We start from the raw sequence: 26,548 nt of genomic DNA on the forward strand, positions 1-26,548 counted from the left end.
CCTTAGCTCACCGGGAAGTCAGAGAAAAGGGGGCTTTGGGGACAGGTTTGGGGGATCAGCCTGGGACAAGCTGCCTGCTGCCCATTGCCTTAGAGTTTTGGAGACTCCTGCCTGTGAAGAAAGAAGTGGGGGAGGGGGAGGGAAGAATGGAAAGGGAATAATGGGAAGGACACTGGCTTCTCCCCAGAGGGCGAGCGTGTGCTGGGTCCTTTGTCTTCAGGGTTTTCTCTCTCTCCTGCAGGCAGGAATCTTGGGGGAGGTCTCGTCTCGGGGGGAGGGCTGCAGCAGAACAGCCATCCATTCTCCAGGTGTGCTCTCTCAGGGTCGTGGTCTCCACTGACTGGTCAACTCCAGGGCAGGGGGTCTTTAGTCATTGCATCGGTTCTGGCTTCCCCACCTGGTTTTGCAGCTTTTCTGGGCCTGGAGCTAAAACACAGCTGGGGCCTAGATGTCACTTCCAGGGAGGAAAGGCCAGTGCAGGAGAGGTTACCCTGGGGGTGAGGTCTCTGTTTTTCCCAGTTTTGCCCCCTGCCGTCTCTCTGCCCCTGGCTGTAAACTGCTCAGGCCGTCGTGCTCAGCTGTCTCAGTTTCCCTGTTCCACTTGCCCAGGAACTGCCCTAGCTTCTCACTGTCCTGTCTCACTCTCACAGGGTCGATTAAATGGCATTATTATATAAAGGTGCTTCATGAACTTTTAAGGGCTGGCTGATGCTGTCTTAGTTGTTTAAAAAGGAAAGGGTACCCTGACTGGTGTGGCTCAGTTGGTTGGACATTGTCCCAGAAAGCAAAAAGGTCACAGGTTCTATTCCCGGTCAAGGTACATGGCTAGGTTGTAGGTTTGAGCCCTGGTCAAACCAGGGTGCTTGCAAGAGGCAACCTATTGACATTTGAGAACCTATTGAGAACCTCTCTCACATCCATGTTTCTTTCCCTCTCTTCCTGTGTTCCATCCTCGCTCTCTAAAAAATAAAGTAAAAACTAAATACTTTCAACAAATAAAAAATAAAGAAAAAGATGTGAGCAGCAGAGTCTGGCCCATGCCCTGTAACCACATAGCTCCTAGAGTGGGGCACTGACCCACACAGAGGCTGGTGTGCTGGTCAGAGAGCGGTGTGTCAGAAGTTTGAGGGGCTTGGATGGAGTTGTCAGGCCTAGGAATGTGCCAGCCAGTGCCAGATGCCACTTCTGCTTCCAGATGTGTGTGTTGTAGCTGGGAACCACCGAGACCCGAACAGTACTGGGAGGCTGGCACTGGGGGAGGCCTTAGGCAGGAAGGGCACACGCACAGAGCGCCTCTGCGCTGCCCTGCGCTTTACTCAGGGAGGGCACAGGAGAGGCACTCAGCTCTGCGTAGGGCCCTCGTGCCTCGGCTCCTCAGCCTGGCTCTCCCCAGGAGTTGATGGAACGAGCAGGTTTCCGGGGCCCTGGGGTAGCCTTCCCCTCCCGCAGTTGCCCCGGTGGGGTTTGCTGTAACCTTGGCTCTCAGAGTCCGGCTGAAATCATCTCCAGTCCATCCTCCACAGCAGCCAGAGGAATTTTTTTTTAACTGCAGCTCTGATCCTGCCCATCCTCTCTTCATAACTCTTCTGTGCTGTCTGCTGCTTTTTGGATAAACTCACATCCTTAACTTGCCCTTTGATCGCTGGCCTCAGCTAGACCAGCCTCCCTGCCTTCCCAGCACACCAGCCACACAGCCCTCTTTCCACCCCTCAGAGGGTCCGTGCCATCCTCCCCGAGGGGCCTTTTCACATATCTTTCCCCCATTGCCTTGTAACCCTGCTTGCCTTCTTGAGCCGAAGGCCACACCCTCCGGAACGCCTCCCCTAAGTTACCCAACCTAGGCCAGCTTGCTCTACTGTGCTCCCCATTTGTCCTTTGCCGCCCTGTCGCCCTTCCCAGTTGTGTGGTTGTGTTGCTTTCTTGACTCATGTAGCCTGGCACGTGGTGGTAGGTGCTTAACAAATATTTGATGAACGAGTGAATGAAAGCAGCTGGCAGGGACCAGAGGAAGAGTGGAGGGGCATCGATGGCATCAGCAGCCATAGACCTGAGGTCCTGGGATGAGAAGGCCTCTAGAAGGGCCCCTGGTCCAGCCCCCTGGTTGTGGCACAACTGCCTTACCTCACAGCCCTCTCTGAGCACCGAGGGGCCCTCAGCTGCCTGAAAGCGTCCAGAAAGAGATTTTGGTCTCCTCTGGAACCTGGGCGGGCCTCTCCTTTCCCTCCTCAGTATCTCTCAGCAGTCTGGGAGATTCGGTCTGCTGTGCTCAAAACAGTGCTTGAAACATTTCTCCCTTTTCCCTCAGTGACAAAAGTTTATCTCACCATTGTAAAGGATTGGAGAACACAGAAAAGGTAATTAAGAAAATAAGAATCGCCTATAATGGCAATGCTCAGAGAAAACAACCATTAAACTCTTTGAGCCATGTCTTTCCACTTTCTTATACATGTTTTGACCTTGTTGAACTTCTGTTGCTTGTGAAAGCTGTACATTTTTAGCATCTCGTCAGTCTTCACTGGCTACAACCAGAGGCAGCCGGGACTGGGGCGCTGCTGGCTGGAGGCCCTGCCCTGCTAGGCTGCCCACACGCCCGGGGCGCCTTGCAGTCGCTGGTGAGGATCCTGCTTTGCACTCTGATCTCTTCTCCAGCACATTCTCAATAGCTCCCGAAGGCCAGCATTTCCTTTTATTTTAGTTTAGCTTCATTCCATGGGCCTTAGGGACTGGTCCTTGGTGGAATTTGGAAGAGTGGTAGAATGTGAAGGGCAGGGGTGGCCTCCCGGGTGTCTTTTCCCGGGTTCTAGCACTCTGAACAAAACTATCCCCAGGCCACTTCTCGGGGGTGAACTGCTGGGCCAACTCAATTCCAGCAAGAAGACTACACAGGCCTCTGCGAGCCCCAAGCGGGCGTAACCCGGCCTGGCAGACGGGAAGCAGAGAGCACCTCGGAACAGCTTGTCTGGGAAACCAGGGCACTGGGTCAGTACCCAGATTAATGACTGATTGGAAAGCTAGGGGGAGAATTAACCAGGCCTATTCTCTCGTGACCTCCATCACTGCCTGTCCTGAGAGCACCTGCCAGAGACATGGGGTAACCTCTGCCCTGTGTCTGGAGGCGGCTGATCCTCATCTCCCTGAGGTGGTGGGGGGTTGGGGAAAGGAAATGGCAGCAACTGGGTCAGCTGTAGGGTAGGGGTGGGGCAGAGGGAGAGAGAAGTGGAGGAAGGTTTGGACTCATCTCTGAACAGTGAACCCTGGGCCGGAGTGGGAGCTCCCTGTCAGTTCTCTGTTCCCACAGTTGGTTCTAAGGCAAGGGATTGGGAAAGTCGGTCTAGGTCCCTAGAATGCCAGCAGGCTGGTGCAGTTCTAGACCCGAAGTACCGCTCGCTCCGTATGATCCCTAAAACGAGCCAACAGTGATGATAATAGCAGCGGCCGCAGTCCCTCTTTGTTGGGCACCTACTGTATACCTGCACTATTAGGCAGTTGCTTATGGCAATTTAATCCTTATGTCTGCTGCTCAGGTTAGGTAGTAGTATCCCAATTTTAGGGCTGAGAAACTCCGAGGGGTTGGTGTCTTCTAATCACAGAGCAGGAGGGACAGAGGTAGGGCTTGAACCCAGGCCTCACACAGAAGTCAGGGAAATTCACTTCTGTGCAGTACTGCACCTCAAGGGCAGTAACAGGTGAGAATCGATACAGTGGCAGACACTACAACTAATAAGTGACAGTGGTTAATATTTTTGTCTGTTTATTCAACAAGTGTATGTTGAACACCACTAAACGCCAGGCACTGTGCCAGGTGCTGGGAACCTACCTCGGCAAGATAGAAGCACTGTCTGGGTGACTGATGGCAGGGTGAGGCCAGAGCAGCTAACAGACATTGTAGTTTGCTACAGTAATTGCGGAGCTGGGGGGGCTGGGCCAGGGTTGCTGCAGGAAGGAACAGGGTGGAACTGGTCCAGGGGTTTCCTAAAAGAGGGGCTGCAGGTGGGTCCTGAAGGAGTGGCCTTGGCTAGTAGAGGGAGCAGCACTCCTGGCCAAGGCCAGTCCAAGCCTCCGTGTTCAGGGAGTGATGCAGGAACACGGGCGAGTGGGGCAGGGCTAGAGGAGGAGCAGGGACCCGAGCCCATGGCTGTCGTTAGCACACACTGGTTATCTTTTGGCAGGGAGTGTCCAGGAGGGCTTTGACCAGGGTGTTCTCCACAGAGACAGCAACTGGCAGCCACGCAGAGGTTTCTGGGGTGGTGGATCCAGACCTCTGGGGGCCCAGCTGGGCACTCAGCTTCTGGCCGGTCTTGCCCAGCACCACATTCACGGTGTGCAGCACAGTGAATAGGACTTGAGCCAAGCTGCCTGGGCTCAAATCCTGCTCCTTCAGTTAATGCGTGACCTGGAGCCAGTTCCTATCACTCTGTTGTGCGGTTTCCTCCTCAGTTAACTGGGGATAGGAATAGTGCCTGACTTAGGGGTGTTATGAGGATGAGACGTGTTCGTGTACATAGAGCCTGGTGTGTGGGAAGCCCCAGAGAATGGAGGCTGGTACCATCTTGATGGAGGTGGTGAGTCCAAGGCTCTGCAGCTGTAGCCGCTCTTGGGCTCTTGTGCAGGGAGAGGCCTCTCGGGCTGTGTGACGTGGTGGGTGGGGCCCTGGCACATGGACTGACCCCACTCAGTATACAGCCTGCCAGCGGGGGGCGGGGCAGGGGGCATCAGGAAAGCTCCATTTTCTGAGGATGACTAGACTTAGTGGGAAGGATTAAGACTCCAGGTGTCTGTTGCTCTGGCCCTAGACCAGGCCTCTCTATAGCTCCAGGTCATTTGGGTTAAGCTCCTAATTCTCTCTGCCCATGAAATTTACCTGCCCAATGGAAAATAAATGGGGTTATGCCCCTCGCCCCCTTAGCTCCCAAAAGGCCTGAGTTTCTTCTTGGGGCCAGGGAGTGGGTCTTGGAGTGGGAGCGCTGGGGCGGCGTGTGCGCTGCAGGCTGTGTGTGTGTGTGTGTGTGTGTGTGTGTGTGTCGGAGCAGTCCAGGCATTCGCTTGTGAGGAGTTCTTTGGTGCAGGAGGTAGGAGAAGGTGGGTGGAGGTAGAAGAGGATGTAAGGGGGATAAATGGTAATGTAAAAAAGTACAATAAAAGTAAATAAAAGAAATAGAAGATATTTAAGCAGGTTGCTGGAGGAAGGGGAAGAAATCCTTCGTGAAGCTGTGTTTCGTGGTGCGGGTGTGCATGTGTGCACCTGGGTGTGTTTTATCTTGTGATAATGCAGTGTATTTCTTACTGATGGTCATAATGCAAAGAAAGAAAGAAAAATTATTTTGCTAAATTATCCCACTCTTTGTCCAAGGAGCAGCAGAGCGGGCCCTCCTCATTCTGGCTACAAGACCCTTGTCCTGCCTGAAGACAGCACCAGCTCCTGAAGTGGGGTGGAGCAGTGACGTGGTCAGAGTTTCTGGCCCTGGCACAGTATAGGAGGTGGGGGGCGATGGTGAAAACCAGGATTTCGTAGCCATGCAGAAGTTAGACCTGGTGCCAGGGTGTGCTGTTCTCAGTGCCAGGCCTTGGGAGAAAGAGGAGAGTAGGATTCATCATAAGGATGACAGTGGGTGGCAGCTCTCTGGGAACATCCAGCCTGTGGGCCTGGGCCCAGCGGTGGTGGAGGGGGGTGAGGGGCTGTCAGAGTCGCTCCTGGCCAGACAAGCTGGGAACAGTGGTAGTGGTGGGGGGCAGCCCTCAGCTGTAGACAGAATAGTTGGGCTGTGTGAAAATCAGTGGCCTCTGGCAAAATGCAGGGATGGGTGCAGCACAGTGGTTACATCTAAATATGAAACAGCCCGAGGGGTGTGTGTGGGTTTTAGAACAACCTGGCTACAGCCCTCCCCCTGCTTCATCTGTGTCCTCAAGAGGTCACAGCCAGAAGAGACAACACCAGGCAGCGGGGTACACCTGCCTGAAATCTGGGAACCCTGGCCCCAAATCCCACACTCTCACCAGAGCCCAGAACCACATCTGATCCCAGGAGGCAACCGTGTGCACCCCCAGAAACTGAGAAGAGCAGCCCTGATCATGGTGAAATAACCGACCAGCTGGTGTGGAAGCGGAAGCTGAGGCTCAGGGGTGTCAGGGGCATCATCTCCATTGTGTCTGAGACCCGTGGTTGTCTCCTGCATCCTCCGGCCCGTTGCAGAGACACCCTGCCAGGCTCCGCAGGCCTGCAGGCTTCGTCACGTTTCTCATCTGCCCAGAGGAGCTCACCGGGCTCCCCTCGTGGATTGAGCAGAGGCTGTTTGTCGTGTACCCGGCAGGTGCCTGGTGTGTGGTGGAGACCAGCTCCTCCCTTATCCTCCAGGACTCGGTCCTGACTGTGGACTCGGTCCCATCTCCCATGGTCACTGAGAGGATGTGTAGCATTGTAGTTTTTTCTCCCCTGTTTCCACCTACTAGGGGAACCCCCAAATCTTCATGTCTCCCCCTCTCCCTTGCTCTCGTCACCACAGCCTGGTGTGCATTTCTCCCAGTGTTGACTGACTTCCAAGCTGCATGGATCCCAAACAGCATTCTGTAGAGTCAGTTTCATCCCACTTTCCGTGTGGCCAGTGCCGCCGCTGTGCTTATGGCTCCCGGACATCGCGCCGCCCCTCAGGGTTTCTTGATGCTGCCCCTCAGAAACCTCCCGGGGCCCGTCAGCTGCAGGGCCGGTTGAGTGTATCTCTTCCCTCACTTGCCCCAGACTCCTCCACCTCCAGACATTTCCGTTGTGTGGAACATGAAGAATCAGTGTCTCTGGTCCTTGTTGTTTGGATAGCAGCTAATTTATTTAGATAGTTTAATACACACCACAACAGCCACAGACTGCTCCTTCCCCAGCGCTGTCACTGACCCCTCCCCACAGCCCCACTCTCCTCTTTGGCTAAGTGACCTTTTATCCTGTGTCACTTAGGAGGGTGTTGAGCTGTATGCCTGGAAATCTGGCACACGGTGCCTTGCAAAACGGGCGCTGTTTTCCCACCTGGCAGGCAGTGTGGAGGTGGGCTTTCCAGGTCGGCTCAGCAGCTCCGCAGTGCCACGGTGACCGGGCTCCTCCTCCGTTGTCCATGGTGGGGCATCATCCCGCCCCCTCCAGCATTAACGTTTTACATAAACATCATGTGCCCCTACCAGAACTAAGAAGTGGACACCGGACAATACCATTAACTCAGTAAGCAGGGGTTGTTTGGGACTTAACCAGCTTTTCCACCACCATCCTCTTCCTGTTCCAGGATCCCACCCACAGCCCTACATGGCACCGAGTTGTTTTGTCTGCAAAGCTCCCTGTCTGGGGGCCTTTCTCAGCCGGAGAGCAGGAGTTCTGCCTGACTTTTCCTGAGTTTTCCCATTCTACTGTATTAACTAGGAAATGATACATTCTGTTTATGGTATCTTGGTACCTTTGACATTTTTCCATGTATATTTGACTTCATTACCAGTCCATAATGTCATTGTTCTTCTTTGTGGCTGCGTAGAATTCCATGTTTCCGTATCGTGATTTATTTAATGAGTCCCTTATGAATGGGCTTTTAGGTGGTTCCCCACCTCCTACTAGTCAAGTAGTACTGTAATAAATAACCTTGTACTAATATATTCTGTTGGTTTGCTCCAGTGGAAGTGTAGCTTAGGCTACAACCTAGAAGGGGTGTTTCTGGATCAAAGGGAATGTGTGCCTGTAATTTGGATCGTTGTAGCCGAATTAGCCTCCTTAGAGGTTGTGCCAGTTTACCTTTTACCAAGGATGTGAGATTGTTTCCTGTGTGCTTGGCAACAACGTGTTAGCATTTGTTTTAATCCGATCCAAAAAGTGTATTTCAGTGTTTTTTTAATTTGCATTCCTCTTTTATGAATGATGTTGAGTTGGCTCATATGTTTATGAGCCAAAGGTATACTTTTTCTATATACACTTTTTATACCTTTGGCGCATTTCACTATCCACTGCTGGTCTCTTGCTTATTAGTTTGTAGGAACTATTTTAGGGAAACTAGCCCTTTGTCTGATGAGAGTTGCATACACTTTTCTCAATTTATTGTCTGCTCTTTTCTTCTGGTGGTTTTTTACCGTGTTGAAAGTTTACATTTTTTGTAATCAAACTTATTAATCTTTACTCATAATCTTTTTTAAGATTTTATTTATTTATTTTTTTAGAGAGAAGAGAAGGAGGAAAAGAGGGAGAGAAACATCAATGTGTGGTTGCCTCTCATGCAGCCCCCATTGGGGACCTGGCCTGCAACCCAGTCAGGTGCCCTGACTAGGAATTGAACCAGCAATCCTTTAGTTTGCAGCCCGCGCTCAATCCACTGAGCTACACCAGCCAGGCTTTACTCATAATCTTTTAACTCATAAAGTTTTATGGGTTTAGTGTCATTCTTAGCTATTGCCCCATCTCAGAACTGTTTATATAGTTTGTGCATGTTTGTTTTAACTTTAAAGTCTTTGATTTGTGTGGTTCTCATCTAGGTATAAGGTGTAAGGTAGGGTCCAGCCTGGTTTCCCCAGACGGCTACTCAGCTTGTCCCAATGCGCACCGTTTATTGAAGGTTCAGCCTTTCCCTTGGATTTGCAGGGCTGTGTTTATAACGTATTTAAGTTCCATGTGTGTTCGCATCTACTTAAGGACTTTTGTATTCTCTTTCATTAACTACCTCTTCATGTGCTAGTACCACACTGTTTTTCTCTTGTTGTAACTTTCCTATAATTCTTTTTATTCCTTCCAGCTAATTCCCTATCATGTTTGCCAAAGTGGCTCCTCCCAGCCCTTCACCTTCTTCAAGTCCCGTCTTTTACTCTCAGACTGAGACCACGTGAGCGTCACCCGCCCCTCACACACTGCTATGATGCGTTTTTGTATTTTCCTCATCCCACAGCCTGGAATTATTCCCCTCCCATCAGTCTTTCTGCCCGGGCTTCCCCTCCTTCAGTCCTCCCGATCGTCTTTCTCCACATACCTCTCCTCTGCCCACGGCTTCTTGGAGTTCTGTCTTCTCTAAAAAATCTCTTCCTGGCTTTGCTACTCTCTCAGTCTAGTGCGTTCTTACAAATTTCTTTCCCTAGTGCAGTCACCAAAAAATTAATCTCCATTCACTGTCCCAGCTTCCTTGCTCCCACCAATTCTTCAGAGCCCAGGTTTCCATCACAACCACTTGGCAGAAACTTGTAAATATACCCTCAGGTGTGGATTTTTTTAAAAGATTTTATTTGTTTATTTATTTTTAGAGAGGGGGGAAGGGAGGGAGGAAGAGAGAGGAACATCTGTCGTCACCTCTCCCAAGGGCCCCAGCCGGGGACTGAACCTGCAAGTCAGGCGTGAGCCCTGACTGGGAATCGAACTTGCAACGTTTTGCTTTGCAAGACAATGCCCACCAACTTAGCCACACCAGTCAGGGTATCTGCTGAAACTTATTTTGCAAGGTCATTGATGACCTCACAGTCACTGAATCCAGTGGTGTCAGTTTATCACCCTTAGAACGGCAGCGTTTGAGCTGGTTGACCCCTTCCCCCGAAGACAGCCCTTCCTGTGGCTCTGAGACACTGGGCTGTCCTGAGTATCTCCTGCCTCCGCCCACTGCCCCGCTGTCTGCCCTGGCGCCTCTTCTGTCCTTCCTTGATGTGTCACTGCCTCCTCCTTTGGTGAACTGAATCCCTTCTTGGGATCCACAAGGGTGCCCCCAGACCTACAGATTCCCAGATCCCTGGCTCTTAGACTCGAGGGCTGAGTTTCCAAACTGCCTTCAAGAGACCATCTGAGAGGGTCCTGTGTCTGTTCAAGCAGGGGACAGTGAAGTCCTGTTGGAGAGGAATGATTACAACCATCAGGGGAATAAAATAAAAATACCAGTGTCCAAGCTGCTCCCAAACCAATTAAATGAGAATTTGGGGGGATGGACCCAGATACCCATATTTCTAAAAACTCCCCAGGATTCCAGTGTAGCCACATTTGCAAGCCTAGGGCAGGGTGAGAGAGAGGGAGGAATCTCAGGTGATTGCTACCTTTTGGCTTTGATAAGTAGGTGCATGGGCATGTGAGTCACTAGAGTAGGAATTACAGAGGAAAGGTTTGGGGGAAGATGGTGGTTCCTGCTGGGATATGTTGCATTTGAGCTGTGTGGGGACATCCAAGATAAGGGTTCCACAGATGCTGGAATCTCTGTAAAGCAGGTATTTTTTGCTCCTAAGCCTTCTAGGCCTGCCCTGATATGGGACAGAGTTCAGTTTCACTCCCAGGGCCAGGGTATTGAAGCACATGCCTGGGTACAACCCATCTTCCCAGCCATCCCACCAGATCCTCTCTCCCCTACTGCAACCCACTCCCCAGCCACAGGACCCCACACCGTTCCTCACTGTGCTGCCTCTGAGTCTTTTCTCAAGCTGTATCCCCAAGAGGCGTTCCATGCACCGCCCCTGGTCAAGACCCTCCCTACTCTCGGGGCATCTCCTCCGGCTCCCTGACGGGAAGACCCTCCCACAGCACCTCAGGGTCTCAGCACCGATGACTGTGGCATTTGTGGGCAGTGTCTTAGTTGTTGAGGGTGGGAACCGTCTCCTCCTGGGTGATGATAGACGTGGGGGTCACCATCTAGTAGCCCACCTTTGGGAAGATTCCAGGACAGAGCACATCTCCCCTTGCCTGATAGCTCTGCCGCTGAGGGTCTGGTTGCAGGTCTGTCAGTCGTGGCTGAGCCCAGCGTGGGCTCATGTCTTTTATCCGTACCCGGACACTCCCTTCACGAAGGGTGGCTTTGGAGAGCAGTGGTTCCTGGGTGTGGGTACTGGTGGGGACAGGACAGGGGCTGGGAGGCGTGATGCTTATCAGGATCTCCAGGGGAACTGGAGCGTTTGAAAGCCCCCGAAGTCATTCTCGTGTGTCTCCTGAAGATTCAGGGAGCAGAGTGCCCCCGAGGAGGCAGGGGAAGGTGGCACAGGGGTGTCACCCCTAGCTGGTTGACAAAGAGTGCTCTGAGTCCCACAGACCTGCTGCAGGGGTCCAGTGGGCGACGGGTGGGAGGGGAAGTGACTTTTAGGCAAGGAGAGGAGATTATGGGATCATACTGCAGGGTGAGGTGTTCCTGCTCTGAGGCAACAGAACGGGAACTCCCATAGGGTCCCCCCAGATGGTAGCCCTTAATTCTGGCCCACGCCCACCACCCTCTCATCCTCTTCCTGTCATTCCCGTTGGCCAGGCTGATGGGAACTGTGCTCTAGAGGTCCATCTGCATTCAGACTCAGATGATGCCGGAGCTATGACCTGGCCTGCAGGCGTGGCGCCGAGGGGGAGTCAACCATGGAGCAGCCACCGGAGGAAGCCCCTGAGGTCCGGGAAGAGGAGGAGAAAGAAGAAGCGGCAGAGGCCCAAGGAGCCCCTGAGCTCAATGGAGGACCAGAGCACTCGCTTCCTTCCAGCAGTTGTGCAGGTGAGGAGGGGTGGGTGGGAACACGGCACGGAGAGTCATGCTGGGTAGGACGGGCCTTTCGCACACAGCCTCGTGGGAGTGCAGAGCAGCAGAGCGGTTAAGACCTGGAGCCAGGCAACCTGGGCTCACACCCCGGCTGTGCTGCTCATTGGCGGCCGTGCCTCGGGCAAGCGCCCTCTTCTTTCTGTGAAACAGGCAGGGCTCATAGGGGATGTGATGGGTCTATACATGGGCTTTTGTGAGAATGACCTGAATTCGCATGTGTCATGCATGTTGTCGTCATCACTCCACTACTGCCACAAGGGATCTGGGACCCAGCTGCATCAACAACACGCTAGAAAGGTCACTGTACCTGTGATTGTCATGATCCCTCCGAATGTTCGACTCAGCCAATCAGCTGCTAACTATGCACCTGACCGAGCTGTGCCATGATTAGGCAAAGTGCTGAGCCATTAATCTGAACAACTATAATTAATAATACTTTTGTGCAGTCAGTTTTTAGCTTCTCTTGTCTCCCTTCTTGGTTCCCCATTATCCGTCCTCGGTCAGCCACAGTGTAGACGTTTTCCTCTGGTATCTTGTACTCTGTCATCATCCTCATCCTCATGAGGTTGTGACCACCTGCAAGGACTCCCAGATCCCCCTCTCTCAGCCCTTGGCTCTCCCTGCTCCCTGCCCCGTCTTCCCAGCTGCTCTTCTCTCCCTCTACCTGAGCGCGTCACATCCAGCTGCTCCTTGCTCCCTCCTACAGTGGGACCCTCAGGGTCAGGATATACCGCCAGGAGGGGATGCCCTGAGCTGGCTGCTGGCTTCAGCTGATGGAGATCCTGGCCGTAGGTGCTGAGTCCGAGCAGAGGAGTAGGCCTGTCTCATCAGGATGGGCCCTGGACCCCTGTGCCTGTGTGGGGAGAAGGAGGTGGATGGTGTCTGAGTTAAGGTGGGGGACGGGATGCTGTTTAGGTAGCACAGGCTCCTTTCTGGACGCCACCTCAGAGAGCCCCGAATCCTTGAGTCATGCTGCTTTGAACCTGCAGAGCAAGTCTGGGGTTTTGCAGAGTTTCTTCCTCTTCAGGGCACATGGTGGGGTAGAGTGAGGGGAGAGCTGTCACCCGAGCCCCCTGACCCCACCCAGACACCCTGGAGTGACCAAAGTAAGCTTATGTGATTTTAGGACCCAAAAGAAGGTATTCCCCGTCCCCTAGAGCACTGGTGACAAACACAAGGCCCACGGGCCAAATGGCACTCCACCTTGTTTTCTCCGCCCAGCACCTTATTTCTACCCGGCAACAGCACCGAGCCCCTTGACCTAGTGAGGAGTAGTTACATTTATGCAGTCCTAAAATTACATTCCGCCCTTTGAAGGCAACCTCGAGGCTGGTGTGGCCCCCAGTGAAATGAGTGTGACGTCACCCTGCTCTAGGGCAGCCTGCCCCTTGTTGGTTGGCTGCTGGCTGGGATGGCTTTGGAGACCCAGCCAGAAGAGGTCAGTCACTCGTCGGTAACAACCTACTGTTCTGAGCCTGACACAGGGGAGGAGGGTCAGGATCCAGAGGGAAGACCCTGGGAGCTAAGAATGAGCAAGCGATGTCACCGAGGACGTCAAAAGACAGTGAAAGGGAAGAGAGGACCCGGGTTTGTGGCCTCACTGCCTGCCCTGGCCCACCCCATCCCTGCATCTGGGCCCAGGCACACAGAAGTTGCTTGAAGACTAACGTCCTATCCTTAGACCCTTGTGGGGACCGCCTCCCCAAGTGCTGCTGCTGCTGTTCACATGCAGGCCAGAGTGTGGCGCCTTGGTGCATGGGCAGGGCCGGGCAGGCATAGTCATGGCATCCAGGGACTTTTATTGGTGGGGTTTAGGGCACACGGGGAGATGTCTGGGGAAGAATTTGCCCAGCCGCCCATGTTTGAGAGATTCCATTTATCAATAAATCAGTGAAGTGGGGGTAGAAGGACTTCCTTGTTCAGTAATTCAAAAAGGAGGGTTAACATAATCACTACATGTTAAAGACACAATATATAAAATTTCCCACAAAGTCTATAAGACAAACCACCTGACAGAAAGATAGAAGCAGGCAATTCTCAGTAGGACAAATGCAAATGGCTAGAAAACACAACACATTTTCCAGTCCACTCATCAGTCAAAGACAATATCCCCAGATGAGGGTGGCAGGGAGGGCGGTGTTGGCCAGAGCATGAGGACCTGGCCTGCAGCCGCTGTGGGGTGCGGGCAGTTCAGCAGCGGCCAGCACTTCTATGTGCGTCCCTTCAGCCCCAGTCTTCTGGGGAGCACGTCCCCCGTAAACACTCGCTCACTGCGTTTCCCGTAGCACTGTTCAAAAAGCAAAAAAAGGAAAGTGCCTGTCTGTGGGAGCTGGGTGTGTGAACTGTGGTAGAGCCACGCTGTGGGATGCTCCAGTCATTATAAAGGGGAAGGCGGGTCTGTAGGTGCTGACACAGAGGACGAGCGGGGCTGACTCGGAGGAGGGGTTGTGGGTAGAGAGGGTCTGCCATAAGATGCCCTACACCCTAATGCATTTTTCCCAACAAGCCTGGAATACTCCCATACTTTAAAGAGCAATTATGTTGCTTTTATTTTAAAAGTTAAAGAAATAAAAATTTTAAAAGCCCAGCAGGTGAGGGGCACTGGAGCAGTGCCTCCTCCTGTCTGTGTCGGGGATCACACACACCAGGCAGGAGTCCCAGTTCGGCCACGTGAGCTGCGGCCCGCTCCATGCCACGGTCTCTCCACCTCAAAGGCTGTGTCCTGCCTGCCTCAAGGGCCAGCCAGGTGAGCAGTAAGTGGTGCTGTCCAACACAGCACAGGTCTGAGCACCTGCCAGTTCCCTGCCTCACCCCATTAATTTATGACTTGACCTCTGGAGTCCCCTCAGAGACCCGTGAGGATAGATGCAGCTCAAGCCTGACATGGCAGGAAGGCTGCATGGTTTGCTGCCCTCAACGCTCCAGAGGTTCTGCGCTGAAGTGCATCTCTGTCTGGACCCAGCTCCGCAGCTGCTGGACCCCTCCTCCCCTCCCACTGGGAGGCAGGCAGGACAGGCCTCATCATTAGCACTCAGCATCAAGGAAACTGACATGGCCAGAGCCCCCAGCTGGGTGGGGAGAGAAGGTGCAGGGGCAGCTGGAGCTGGTGCTCATAGCCCGCTTCTGTGTTTGTCCTGTCCTGCTCCAGCGATGAACGTCCCAGCCACACTGACAAAGAGGCCTGGGGCCTGGGTATGGGGCTGAGAAGATACAATGTCCTTCCTCTTGGCCTTGGCAGCTCCCCTCACTCAGCAAATACTCGGTGGGTACCCAGGCAGCCATTCAATGGAGGACCAGGCTGGGTAGCTGCCCTGAGGAGCCCACGGCCCAGGCAAACAGGACAACTGAAGTAAGGAGGCTGCCGGGTAACCAGCCCCCGAGTCCTGCAGAGTCGGTCCTGGCTTCAGAAGCTGTTTGCCTATGGGGTTGTGCCAGCAAATAAACAGAGAAGGCTGCCCTCCTGGCTCCCGTCACAGTGCTGACAACAGCATGCCTCTAGCGATGGAGACAGATAGGCCGAGCACTCTCAGCCAAGCACAGTGACGTCAGCAAGGTCAGCAGTGCGTTTGCTGGATTTGTAATCAGAGATCCTTCCCTCTCGGGGTGAGGGGCTAGTGTTTATGCTGAATCCAAACAGTGAATAATGGCATAGTGTCATGGTCACCAGCAGTGTGTCTTGTTTATCATAACCACAAATGATTGGTCGGTGGTAGTGAACACGTGTTTGTAAGTACGGGGTGTTGTGGAGTGCAAGGGTAAGACCTCAGCCCCAAGCGTTGGGTACGAATCTCACTTTGCCACTGTTTTACGGTTCTCTAGGGAAGCAGAACTAATAGGGGTGTGTGTGTGTGTGTGTAGAGAGAGTGAGAAAGGGAGAGAAACAGAGAGAGTGGGAGATTTGAGGAATTGGCTCAGGCATTTGTGAGGGCTGGCAAGTTGAAATTCTGTAGGACAGGCCAGAGGGATGTTGATATTGAAGCTCAAGTCCAAGTGCAATCTGGAGACAGAATTCCTTCTTCCTTTTGGAGGCCTACTTACTTGATGGAGAGTAATGATTTAAATGTTAATCACATATAAAAAATACCTTCACAGCAACATTTGTCCTGGTGTTTGACCAAAAACTGGGTACCATGAGCACCATGTCCTGGCCAAGCTGACACAGAAAATTAACCATCAGAGCCACTGTCAGCATGTAACTTAGCCTCTGAGCCCCCCTTTTTTTCCTTGTAAAATGGGGGTAAAAAGACCTGCTGGAAGGGTTGTCTTGAGGTTCACAAGATTAATAATGTAAAGTCCGGTGGAGTGCCTAGCACATAGCAGGCATGTGCTAAGAGAGATGTGATTGGTGCAGACACACAGCCTTTGCAGGAGACTCAGGTCTAGGTTCAAGTTCCAGTCCCACCATGTATAGGCAGGTGACCTTGGGCAGATCCCATAACCACATGGAGCTTCAGTTTCCTCATCTTTACATGGTGCAGTACTGTCTTCCAAAGTGACATGAAATGATACTAACAGGCATACAGACACTTGTAACATACTCGGCATTTAGTGGGTGACCCATAAAGGCTGGTCCTTTCTCCTCCCCTCCTGGGGGTAGTAAAGGTAGGAGATATTTGTGGGGTGAGGGTCAGACAACACGTGGCTACAGAGTATCAGAGGCGGAGCTAATGGCCCATGTGAGGGCCAACAGGGTGGGCGAGTGCATTTCCTGAGAGCAAAGGAAGGTGGGTGCCTGGCTGCAGAGAGTGGCTGTGCAGGCAGACGGCCTTTGAATGGCGAGCTCGGGGTCTTTTCCACCTGGCATGCAGAGGGGCACCAAGGCAGGGGGTCTGCCAGTGTAGAGGAGGGTCTCGGAACCCCAGTGTCCCACTAGGAGCTCGTGGGAGGTAAGGGGGCCTTCAGAACCTGGTGCCTAGAATGGGGCCACCCTGCCATCATTGCTTTCAGGTAGGACGTGATGGGGGTTTGAAGGTGAACCCTTAAGCCAGGTAGTTAATCGGGGAGAAACAGAACCTTTATCTTTGGAAAACTCATCCCCCTGTTACCATCCCTTCAGTATCCCCAGTACAGTCCCCAGCAAAAGCTCTCCCTGTGGGGTGTGTACACTTCTGCTCACCCTAGCACCTCCCCTCCTCTGCCTCTCTCTGCCTTGCATGTCAGTTATTAGTGTTTTCTTATTCCCCTCAATAGGCAGGGGATGCCCTTATCACCCAGACTGCCAGGCCTCTGCGACTGCTTTCAGGCTCAGCAGCCTGCTCCTGTCCACCACCTGGGGCAGGGCATCTCCTGGCTCCCCCACTGACTGGGGCCCCTCTGTGACTCCTGCCCCGGCTCTCTCCTCACTGTCCAGAGCTCTGGCTAAGTGGCTAGTAGGGCTTGGGCATCTTGGCTTCTTCCAGGGTTTGGGGTAGTCCTGACGCCCCTGAGCCAGGGGCCAGCAGCAGGCCAGATGACACGAGAGGAGGTTAGGTCTTGTCCTGGGGGTGCTCCAGTTCTCATAAGCAGAGAGACATCCTCTCCACACATACACATGCCCTGGGTTTCTATGAAGCTGTGGGGGGAGAGAGAGAACCAGAAGGAAGAGAAGAGGCAAGGATGGTCCCTGCCTGTGTGGGGCACACCACTGGCAAACTGCAGGATCGCAGCTTTCTAGTGAGCATCACTGAACTTACAAGGGGGAACCCCTAGAACCTGGATTTATCATCTGGAGTGTGGGCCCCTTGTAGTGCAGGATTCCCCCGCTGGGTGAGGGTTCTAGGAACCCATCTGTACCAGTAGACCAGCTGGTGGCGTTGTGAGAGGCTGCATTTGGCTAGAGTGAATTTTTTTTTGAAGACTTCTATGCACTTGCCCATTTCATGATGGGTGATTTACAAGTGCACCTGCCCACACTGTACTGAGTGTTCAGCAGTTTGGGACCAAAAATGGCATGACCCCCATGCCCCACCCTCCCTGTTCACCCAATCTCGCCTTGAGCGATTTTTGATGTTGTTGTTTACCAGGGTGAAAAAGTCCTCAAAGAGAAATGTTTGGCTAATGTGGAAAAAGTGAGACAAAAAATGGCAGGAGCACTAAACGGCATCAAAATTGATGAGTTCAAAAGCCATTTTGAGCAGTGGGGAAAAACCTCAATAGGCGTGCTGATTGCACCAAATGGAGGGGACTTGGAAGGTGACTGAAGTTTAAACATGTGAGAATAAGTCATTTTTTATAAATAAATTCTGGGTTTGGGAGGTCCCCCTCATAAACTGATATTTACACAGCACTTCCAAGTTCCAAGAGCTTTCTCTGTATTAACTCCTGGGTGCCTCACAGTGAGGCAACCCTGAGACAGACACCATTGCCACCCCTCTTTGACAGAGCAGGAAACTGAGGCGCAGAGGGCAGAGCTGGGTGGTGAGCACAGGACACTGATTGACGGGCTGCATGGCTCCTGAGCCATGTTCTTCCGAGACTGCTGTCTCAGCGCCTGGAGGCCGGCTGGGAGTTCATCCAGAGCACATACCCTTGAGCTAGAGAGGGGAGCAGTCACCTTCCCTGACCACCTCAGGCCCCGGTGGTGGCTCCTTTGCAGCTGTGCACCACCCCACCTGCCCCTCGGCTGGCCAGTGTGGCCACTCGCTGTGTTTTCTTACCTCAGCCAGTTGAGGGCAGGGTCTGGGTCCTGTCCTGCACACAGCAGGCGCCCATCAAATGTCTGCTGAATGGAAAGAGAGTGGCATTGCTACACGCAGCACCGAGAGCAGCCAAGCGACTGATAACTGCTGAGCCCCAGGGCCAGGAGAACGGGGAAGCACCAAAAGTGGGAACACTCTGAGGTGACTGGTGCCTGTGGAAGGGGCTTGGAGCTCTAGAGAGATCAGTGCCCATGCACACAGCCCACACGGCCTGGGCCAGCATCTGCGCCAGCCTCTACACAGGGTCTCTGTGCGACCTCATCTCCTCCCAGCAGCTGGGACTGTGACTTCCTCGGCCCCAGTTTAACATCTCCAGGAGTGGCAGTGCTCCCCCCAGCCAGGTGGTGCTGGGCCAGGACACCCTGGCAGCTCAAGGACTACTTATTCCACAGTCACTGAGTGTCTGCCCCCTGGTCCTTATGTTCTAGTGGGGGCGCCAGAGCTGCGGAAAAACACAGGCCAGCAGGTGGTGTCAAAAGTCTGCTGAGCAGCCCTGACTGGTGTGCTCAATGGATTGTCCCGTAAATCAAAGTTTGTGGGTTTGATTCCCAGTCAGGGCACATGCCTGGGTTGTGGGCCAGGTCCTCGGGTGGGGGTGTGTGAGAGGGAACCAATTGATGTTTCTCCCTTCCTTCCCCTCTCTCTAAATAAATAAAATCTTCAAATTTACCCAAAAAAGACTTCTGAGCGGTCCAAAGTGGCCTCCCCCTCCTCCCAGGCTGCAGTCTTCAAGTCCACTGCCCCCCCCCCCCCCCCCCCCCCGTCTGTGGACTGTGCTGGGGGTGGAGTACGCTCCTTGGATGACTGGAGGCTGGGAGCTGAGGCTTTGGCACAGGGCAGGCCGTTTTAGGAACCTGGGCTTCGTTACCCCTGTGCCGTCTGCCGGGTCCTCTGCTGTGCTCTGGTGCTTATGCTCCCCTTCCATGTCCAGGGCAGGGCCTGTTGCAGACAGGAGGCTTTCCTCCTGTTCCCCCAGGACCTGGAGTGGGGGTAGGAGAAGTGGGGTGCACTTTGGAGGTTACTCCATGGTGAGGAAAATTGGCTTTTTTTCAGAGCAGAAAATGTTAAATCTGAGCTTATTGTCATGGCTGGGGTCGTCCTTAGAGCTCTCCACTCTAAGCCACCGATTCTCTGGTTTGAGGTCCGGACCCTGCCCCTGAGGGTGTTGCTCGGTCCTCAGGGAAGAGAGCAGAGAACAGCAGATCGGCAGGCAAGCGCGGCAGAGGCAGGACAGGCAGTGAGGTCCTGTAGCCCTGGGCTGGTGGCCAGGAGATGGGGGCCCGGTGCAGGTCCCCTTTCCAAGGGAGGTGCGCACTTCTGAGTGTCCAAGGCAGGGATTCAGGAGAGGCTCCCAGCAGTTCTTACGACGCCGCCCGACGGTCTGTACACCCTGAAGCCACTGCCACGGGCAGCTGCTTTCCTTGCTAACACTCAGCACCTGGTTCAAACATTGTACATTTAATTGAAAAACACTCGTGGAAATTCAGTGTGCGGTCCTGTCAGTGTGACTGATACCTATGCTCTCTACACGAGCAAGTTTCATGGGAATGAATTTGAGCTTCTTGGGAGATCCCTGCAGGGGTGTCCAACCGTTTGGTCTCTGTGCACCACACTGGAAGAAGAGTTGCCTTGGGCCACATGTTAAATACATTGCGACATGTAATCACAAAAAGAATCTTATAATGTTTTAAGTAAATTTACGACTTTGTGTTGGACCCCATTCGTGGCCATCCTGGGCCTTGGGCTGGACCCCTCGCTGGCATCCCTGGAGTTGGTGCACGAATCAGATCTCCTCGGCACAGGTCTGCGCTCTGCCATCTGCACAGCATTCCACACGACCCCAACAGGGCCACTTCCTAAGGACAGTTTAAAGAGATTCCGTCTGCTTCCTCCCCCTTGCCCTCCTCAGTCAGAACCATGCCTCCACACCCTCTCCTCCCCGAGGGTGAGTTCAGCCCAGGAAGGCTCTAACCTACCCCAGGCAGAGGTAGACACCATTTCGGGAACACCTGCTGTGGGTCAGCTCTGGGGGATGCTCTGGCAACTTCGCCATCCTCCCAGAGAAGCTGTCTCTAAGCCCACATTCTAGAGGAAGAAACCTGTCCTCAGAGCGGCTGCCTTCCACAGCCACACAGCTCTTGGCTGAGCCGAGGCCGTGAGAGTGGGGGGGCATGGGCCTGGCCGGGCAGAATGCAAAGCCCCCACACTGTGTCCGCAGACCTCTCCCGGAGCTCCTCCCCACCCTCACTGCTGGACCAGCTGCAGACGGGCTGTGACGGCGCTTCGTGTGGCAGCCTCAACATGGAGTGCCGCGTGTGCGGGGACAAGGCATCAGGCTTCCACTACGGCGTTCACGCATGCGAGGGGTGCAAGGTATGGGCAGCAGGCAGGGCTGTGGTGACCTGGTAAATTAACCTGCTAGAAAGGCTTTCCCTGCCCAGGGGCAGGTCCCCGAATATACCCACTGTGGGATTCCCGCCTGGGCCACAGCCAGGGTCTGGGGCCCATGCCAAGCCTCTGCTCTGGGTCCTGCTGGAGGGTGGGGTACCTGTGTCGGGGCTGCCCTCTGGCCTCCTACAGGGCTGATCCAGCCACTTCTGGGCTCCCTGGGCTGCGTGCGCCCCCTGGGGACCTGGCTGGAAAAGACAGGTGGACCGAACCAGGGGCTTGGGCTGAGGTGTCTTCCTGAGCCTTCCAGAGGTCGGGGGGCGGGGTTGGGGGGGGGTCTGCCCTTCAAAGCCTGAGGGAGCTCTTTGAGGAGGGAAAAAAAAGGAATCATTACATTTCTTTTTTCAGTGGTGCTTTTGGGTTCTTCCTCCTAAGTGCACACCCATCAAAATTTCACATTGTATTAAACCTAGAAAAATACATAGAACCAGTTACATTTAGGAATAAATCAAGTTAGCCACTATATAGCTTGTTACCAAACTAACAAAGGAGCATTTAAAGTGAATGTGGCATATTATTTTGACTATTTCAAAAAAGAAACAATGGAGTTCCTGATGAGCACAGATGTGTGCTGTTGTTTACCTCCCTTCTACTCCTTTCCAAAAACATTCCCCACCCCTTCCAAATTTTAGGAACTTTACATCTGTGTGCACAGTGGGGCCCCCAGAGGGCAGCAGACCCTCAGGCTTCCCCCTCCCTGTGGCTTTTCCTCCCCTGTGCACCATCCCTCAGGGCTTCTTCCGGCGGACGATCCGCATGAAGCTGGAATATGAGAAGTGTGAGCGGAGCTGCAAGATCCAGAAGAAGAACCGCAATAAGTGCCAGTACTGCCGCTTCCAGAAATGCCTGGCGCTGGGCATGTCGCACAACGGTGAGAGCCGACCTGGGCAAGCACAGGCTCTGCGTAGCTCGAAGCCCATTTCAGGGAGCCCAGGAAGGGGGCGCCCGCACTGCCAAGTGTCAGCTGCTGACCTTGCTGTTCTGGACCCTGAGTCTTGGAGCCAGCACAAACCAGCCCAAGATCTGCCTTCCCCAGGCTGCCCAGTGTCCACCATGGGTCCCAGGCCAGGGCAGTCACCACCCCCTCTGGCCCTGAGGGAAGTGGGAGTTGACCCTAGCCCCACTGCTGTTGGAAACACTCCCCAGGACCGCAAGCCTGTCTCAGGTGGCCTGGCACAGCAGGGGAGGCCCCCACAAAGACCTGGCATCCCCTCAGTGCTTCTTGGTTATCGAGGGCAAGTGGGAGCCAGGAAGTGACCAGGTGTTTCTGCTGCCAGGAGCCAGGCAGGAGTTTCCTGGGGCCCAGCCACTCCTAGGACACAGCCTGCCCTGCGCGCCCTCTCGGCATCCTGCAGAGTCTTATCTTCAGACCCCATAGAGAAGGACTTTGCCCCCTCTTTGCCCCTCTGACTCAGACCCCCAGAGGACAGGGAGAGCCTCTTGTTTAAACGTCCTCACCCGGGGATGCCCTAACTGCCTTTCGTCTTAGAGGGTGGCAGGACCTGAGTGCACTGTCTGCAGCTTTTTCAGGAGGTGGCCCCTGGCAGGTCTGGGGTTTGACCCCTCCCCGCAGTGCGTATCTGCCCGAGCCCCGTTCCTCTGCTGAAGTGAGGGGATTTCCCAGAGACCTCAGAGCTGACTGAATTCTTCTCCCTTTTTCTTAAGAGAAGCTGGGCTTGTTTCCTGTTTCCTTACTACTAACTGCAGTTTTTAAGTGCTTACAGTGGGAACTATTTAATTGTCCTGATAAGCCAGTGAGACTTCATTGTCAGCCCCATTTTTCTAATGAGAAAAGAAGATAAAGCAGCCTGCCTGAAGTCACGGGGGTGTCAGTGAGCTGCTGAGCTGGAGGCCCAGGCCTCTGACGCCACAGGCCGTCTTCCCAGCCAATACGCAGCACGGGGCAGTCACTCTGAGTCCGGGCCTCGTGTGCCGTGCACTGTGAAGACTGAGTCCCTGCACCCCTAGAGCTTCTGAGGGCCCTGGGCTTAAAATTTGTGTCTCCATCTTTGGCCTGTGCACCTGTAGAGGGATGAGTAGGTCAGAGAGGCTGGCACCTGTGTGGACTCCTTGATGACGATTGCCACCTCCCCCCCCCTCCCCATGCAGCCATCCGCTTTGGCCGAATGCCGGAGGCTGAGAAGAGAAAGCTGGCGGCGGGGCTGTCAGCGAGCGAGGGAAGCCAGCACAACCCACAGGTGGCTGACCTGAAGGCCTTCTCCAAGCACATCTACAGCGCCTACCTGAAAAACTTCAACATGACCAAAAAGAAGGCCCGTGGCATCCTCACTGGCAAGACCAGCCACACGGCGGTGAGTGTCACCGCCCTGGCTCCAGGCCCCACGGCCGCCTGCCTCACTCCTGGGAGAACCAGACCCCTCTCTCCCCAGCTCCGCTGTACAGCCAGGGGCTATGGGGAGCACATGGGCGGGGTCCCCGCGCCTGGCCTCTAATGGGGCCTGGTTTTCAGCCCTTTGTGATCCACGACATCGAGACCTTGTGGCAGGCAGAGAAGGGCCTGGTGTGGAAGCAGCTGGTGAACGGCCTGCCGCCCTACAAGGAGATCAGCGTGCACGTCTTCTACCGCTGCCAGTGCACCACGGTGGAGACTGTGCGGGAGCTCACCGAGTTCGCCAAGAGCATCCCCAGCTTCGGCAACCTCTTCCTCAACGACCAGGTGACCCTTCTCAAGTACGGTGTGCACGAGGCCATCTTCGCCATGCTGGCCTCCATTGTCAACAAGGATGGGCTGCTGGTGGCCAATGGCACTGGTTTTGTCACCCGTGAGTTTCTGCGCAGCCTCCGAAAGCCCTTCAGTGATATCATCGAGCCCAAGTTTGAGTTTGCTGTCAAGTTCAATGCCCTGGAACTTGACGACAGTGACCTGGCTCTCTTTATCGCGGCCATCATTCTGTGTGGAGGTAAGTGAGGGTGAGGCTGGTGGGCCAGCCCATCACAGCCAGCCCCACTGAGGACCCGGCCCTCCTATAGGGTGCCCAGCCTGAGCCCGGGCCGCAGGGAGCGGCGTCTGTGTGATGATGGCAGTGGGTCATGCGAGGCACCAACTGCACACAGGGGCAGCTCTGTCCTACGTAGGTGCAGATGACACAGGGAAAAGACCGGAGGGACGTGCACCAGCATGGCGATAGGGCCTGTTTCTGGTGGCAGTGAAGTTTTCTGTGTTTTACCAACATTTTCTGTTCCAACACAATAATTGTAATACAAATCATGCTGACAGCGGCCAAGAGCCACTGTGAGCCAGGCCCGGTCCTAGCTCCTTTCTCTAGCTGGTCACTCATTTGACCCTCACAACCTCCCTGTGCACGGGCACTCCTGTGTCCCCGGTTACAGGGGAGGGACAGGCCAGGGGCTGAGGGGGCTGCCTAGGGCCTTGCCACTGGTCCGGCAGGGCCAGGGTGTAGATCAGGCAGTGAGTCTCATAGCCATGATGCTGCACTGACTGGTCAGGGAAATGGGGGTCAAGGACACTCAGTGAGGTGACCGCTGGCAGGATGGGGCTAGGGCCGCCTCAGCAAGGAGGTCTGCTGCCCCTGGGCCAGGTCCCCAACTCAGGGTGGGCTAGGGGAGCTCCTCTGCCCTTCTGAGACCCCGGAGTGTGCCTGCTCCCTCCCACACCTCTGCCCTGTGTCCCCACAGACCGGCCAGGCCTTATGAATGTGTCACAGGTGGAGGCCATTCAGGACACCATCCTGCGTGCCCTCGAGTTCCACCTGCATGCCAACCACCCCGACGCCCAGTACCTCTTCCCCAAGCTGCTGCAGAAGATGGCTGACCTGCGGCAGCTGGTCACCGAGCATGCCCAGATGATGCAGCGGATCAAGAAGACAGAGACGGAGACATCGCTGCACCCCCTGCTCCAGGAGATCTACAAGGACATGTACTGAAGGGCTCGCCCGGGCCTCCCAGCAGGCCTCCGGGAGCCGAGAGCCAGGGGCAGGCGGACAGCGCTGGGACGGGGCCACCATGGGACTTTCCTGCTGGCTGCCCCCCAGGGCTCAGCCTGCGCTGCCGCCCGGGGCAGCGGGGTCACACTCATGTGAACAGACCCACGCCTCGCCTCCTATTTTCCCTTCCTCCCTCTCCCTCTTAGTTGCTCTTTCTTCCCTGATGTCTTTGCTCTTTCCCTTTCTTCCCACAGCTTTCCCTTTTCCTTCCTCCCTCACCCTCCCTTTCTCCCTGTTCCCGTGTGTGCCTCCTTCTCTTTCTTTGAGACAGTCTGTGTCCTTTCACCGGCAGCACAGAACAGGACCTCTGCTCTGCCCCTGCCCCTGGTGCGAAGGGAGCGGGGCCTGCTCTCTGCACCGACCGTCTCCTACGGGGTGGGGGCCTCGTGCTGCTCCCGTCTGCACTGCAAGGACTTGAGCCATCCAGAGAAACACTAAGCCCTGGGCCCAGCTTCCTGGGGAAGCTGAACAGCACCTGGGCTGACTCAGCAGTGGCCCCCTCGTCACTGGGCCCCTGCCCTGAAGGCCAGGATGCCTCCCTGAGACATCTGCCCTCCTAAGGCTGAGGCTGGCACCCCCTGACCCCTCCAGCCCCATTCACACCAACACACTTTTTCTTTTCACCTGTCTTCCAGGCCAGTGTTGCTGATGGCCCCTGCGCTGGCTGCTGGGGGACCAGTCCCCAGCCTGGAAGGAGGTGGGTTCCCTGCAGGCGGGAGCCCCAAACCCCCATGAAGAGGAGCGAGTCTTAAGGGAGTTAGAGGTTGGTGGGGAAGCAGTGAGCAGGCCTCAGGGTTGGCCCTCCATCAGCACTCACCCCCCACCAGTCTGCAGCAGCCTCGGCCTGCCTGTTAGCGCCATGGCCGTCACCTCCCTCCCTGAGGCCAGGCCTGGCCTCACGCACGACGGTTCCTCTGTCCAGGCAGGAGACGCTCATGCCTCGCACACTCCCGGAGCCGCCACTCCAGCACAAGCACTGAATTCACTTTATCCGCAGCCCTGCCCCCGCCCCCAGGCAGGTGTGCCCCCAGAGGGGCCTGTAGGGCTGCAGGCAGAGCTTTGCCCATTCCCAGGGCTGGGCCAGATCTCTGGTCTGCAGTGGTGTCCCGTGAGTCAGCCCAGCACCTACTCACAGGGGAAGGTGCCAGGGATGACCTGAGCCTATTTATTGAGACATCTGTCTGTCCCAACAGCTCTGCTGCCCTCCCTTTCCCGGTATTCAGCCCAGCTGGTCACCTGGAACCCTCCCTGCACAGCCCCTGGTGACAGGGTCCTCTGGTCCCTGCCCCTCCCCACCCCTCCCAGGTGCCCTCAGTGCCGCAGACAAGGTGCTGAAGGTGCTGTCTGAGCAGGAGGGCGGCCTGGGCTGCCTTTGCAGGGAGGGACTGACTGGGGTCTCTGAGAACCTGGGGTTAGAGCCCAGGCTTCCTGGGTCCTGTGATCCTCCTTCGAAAGGGGCCTTTCTGTCTGACTACAGCCCTGGGGCAAATGTCCCAGGTCTGTCCCTGCTGGTGTGGTGGCCTCCCCTGTCCCAGGTCACTCCCTGCTGGCAAGATTCTTCCCTCTCCCATCCCCACCACGGCTGACCAGGGGTGCAGGCCGGGGTCCCCTCCCACCTTAGTGCTGAGAGTACAGCTCTTCTCAGTGTCTGAACAATCTCCAAAATGGAAATGTATATTTTTGCTAGGAGCCCTCATTTCCTGTGTTTTTAATATAAATAGTGTACACAGACCGGTGAAACTTTAAATAAATGGGAACTAATTATTTAAGAGTCGACTTAGGCTGAGTCACTTCTCTGCATGTGTTTTCTGGGGGGCTGATGTGTCTTACTCTCCGTACCCACTGAACAGGGGAGGAGACAGTGGGCAGATGGGACTGGAGCCACGAGAGCCGGCAGAGTCTGGCTTGCGGGAGCTCCTCGTCTCCCCCCCACTCTGCTCCCCGCTGCTCTTCTGTCAGCAAGGGCTGCGGA

General features: G+C 54.8%; 1 protein-coding gene across 5 annotated transcripts in view; it reads left to right on the top strand.

Annotated features, from left to right (window-relative positions):
- Nucleotides 1–26,345, top strand: part of PPARD (peroxisome proliferator activated receptor delta) — an 89,271-nt gene extending 62,926 nt beyond the window's left edge. For 3 of the 5 annotated variants that reach the window (XM_037052831.1, XM_037052830.1, XM_037052832.1), the window contains 6 exons: nucleotides 11,211–11,441; nucleotides 20,382–20,536; nucleotides 21,344–21,482; nucleotides 22,721–22,923; nucleotides 23,082–23,532; nucleotides 24,269–26,345. In XM_037052831.1, coding sequence (XP_036908726.1) covers nucleotides 11,312–11,441; nucleotides 20,382–20,536; nucleotides 21,344–21,482; nucleotides 22,721–22,923; nucleotides 23,082–23,532; nucleotides 24,269–24,516 — 1,326 coding nt within the window. In that variant the 5' untranslated portion in view covers nucleotides 11,211–11,311 and the 3' untranslated portion in view covers nucleotides 24,517–26,345. Of the gene's footprint in view, nucleotides 1–11,210; nucleotides 11,442–20,381; nucleotides 20,537–21,343; nucleotides 21,483–22,720; nucleotides 22,924–23,081; nucleotides 23,541–24,268 lie in introns of those variants that run through there. The other 2 variants (XM_037052833.1, XM_037052834.1) reach the window with 2 other exon arrangements.
- The last annotated feature ends 203 nt before the right edge of the window (nucleotides 26,346–26,548 follow it).

This window comes from Sturnira hondurensis, unplaced genomic scaffold, assembly GCF_014824575.4.
Source record: "Sturnira hondurensis isolate 20B ecotype Veracruz unplaced genomic scaffold, ASM1482457v3 Scaffold0007578, whole genome shotgun sequence".
Taxonomy (NCBI): Eukaryota; Metazoa; Chordata; class Mammalia; order Chiroptera; family Phyllostomidae; genus Sturnira; species Sturnira hondurensis.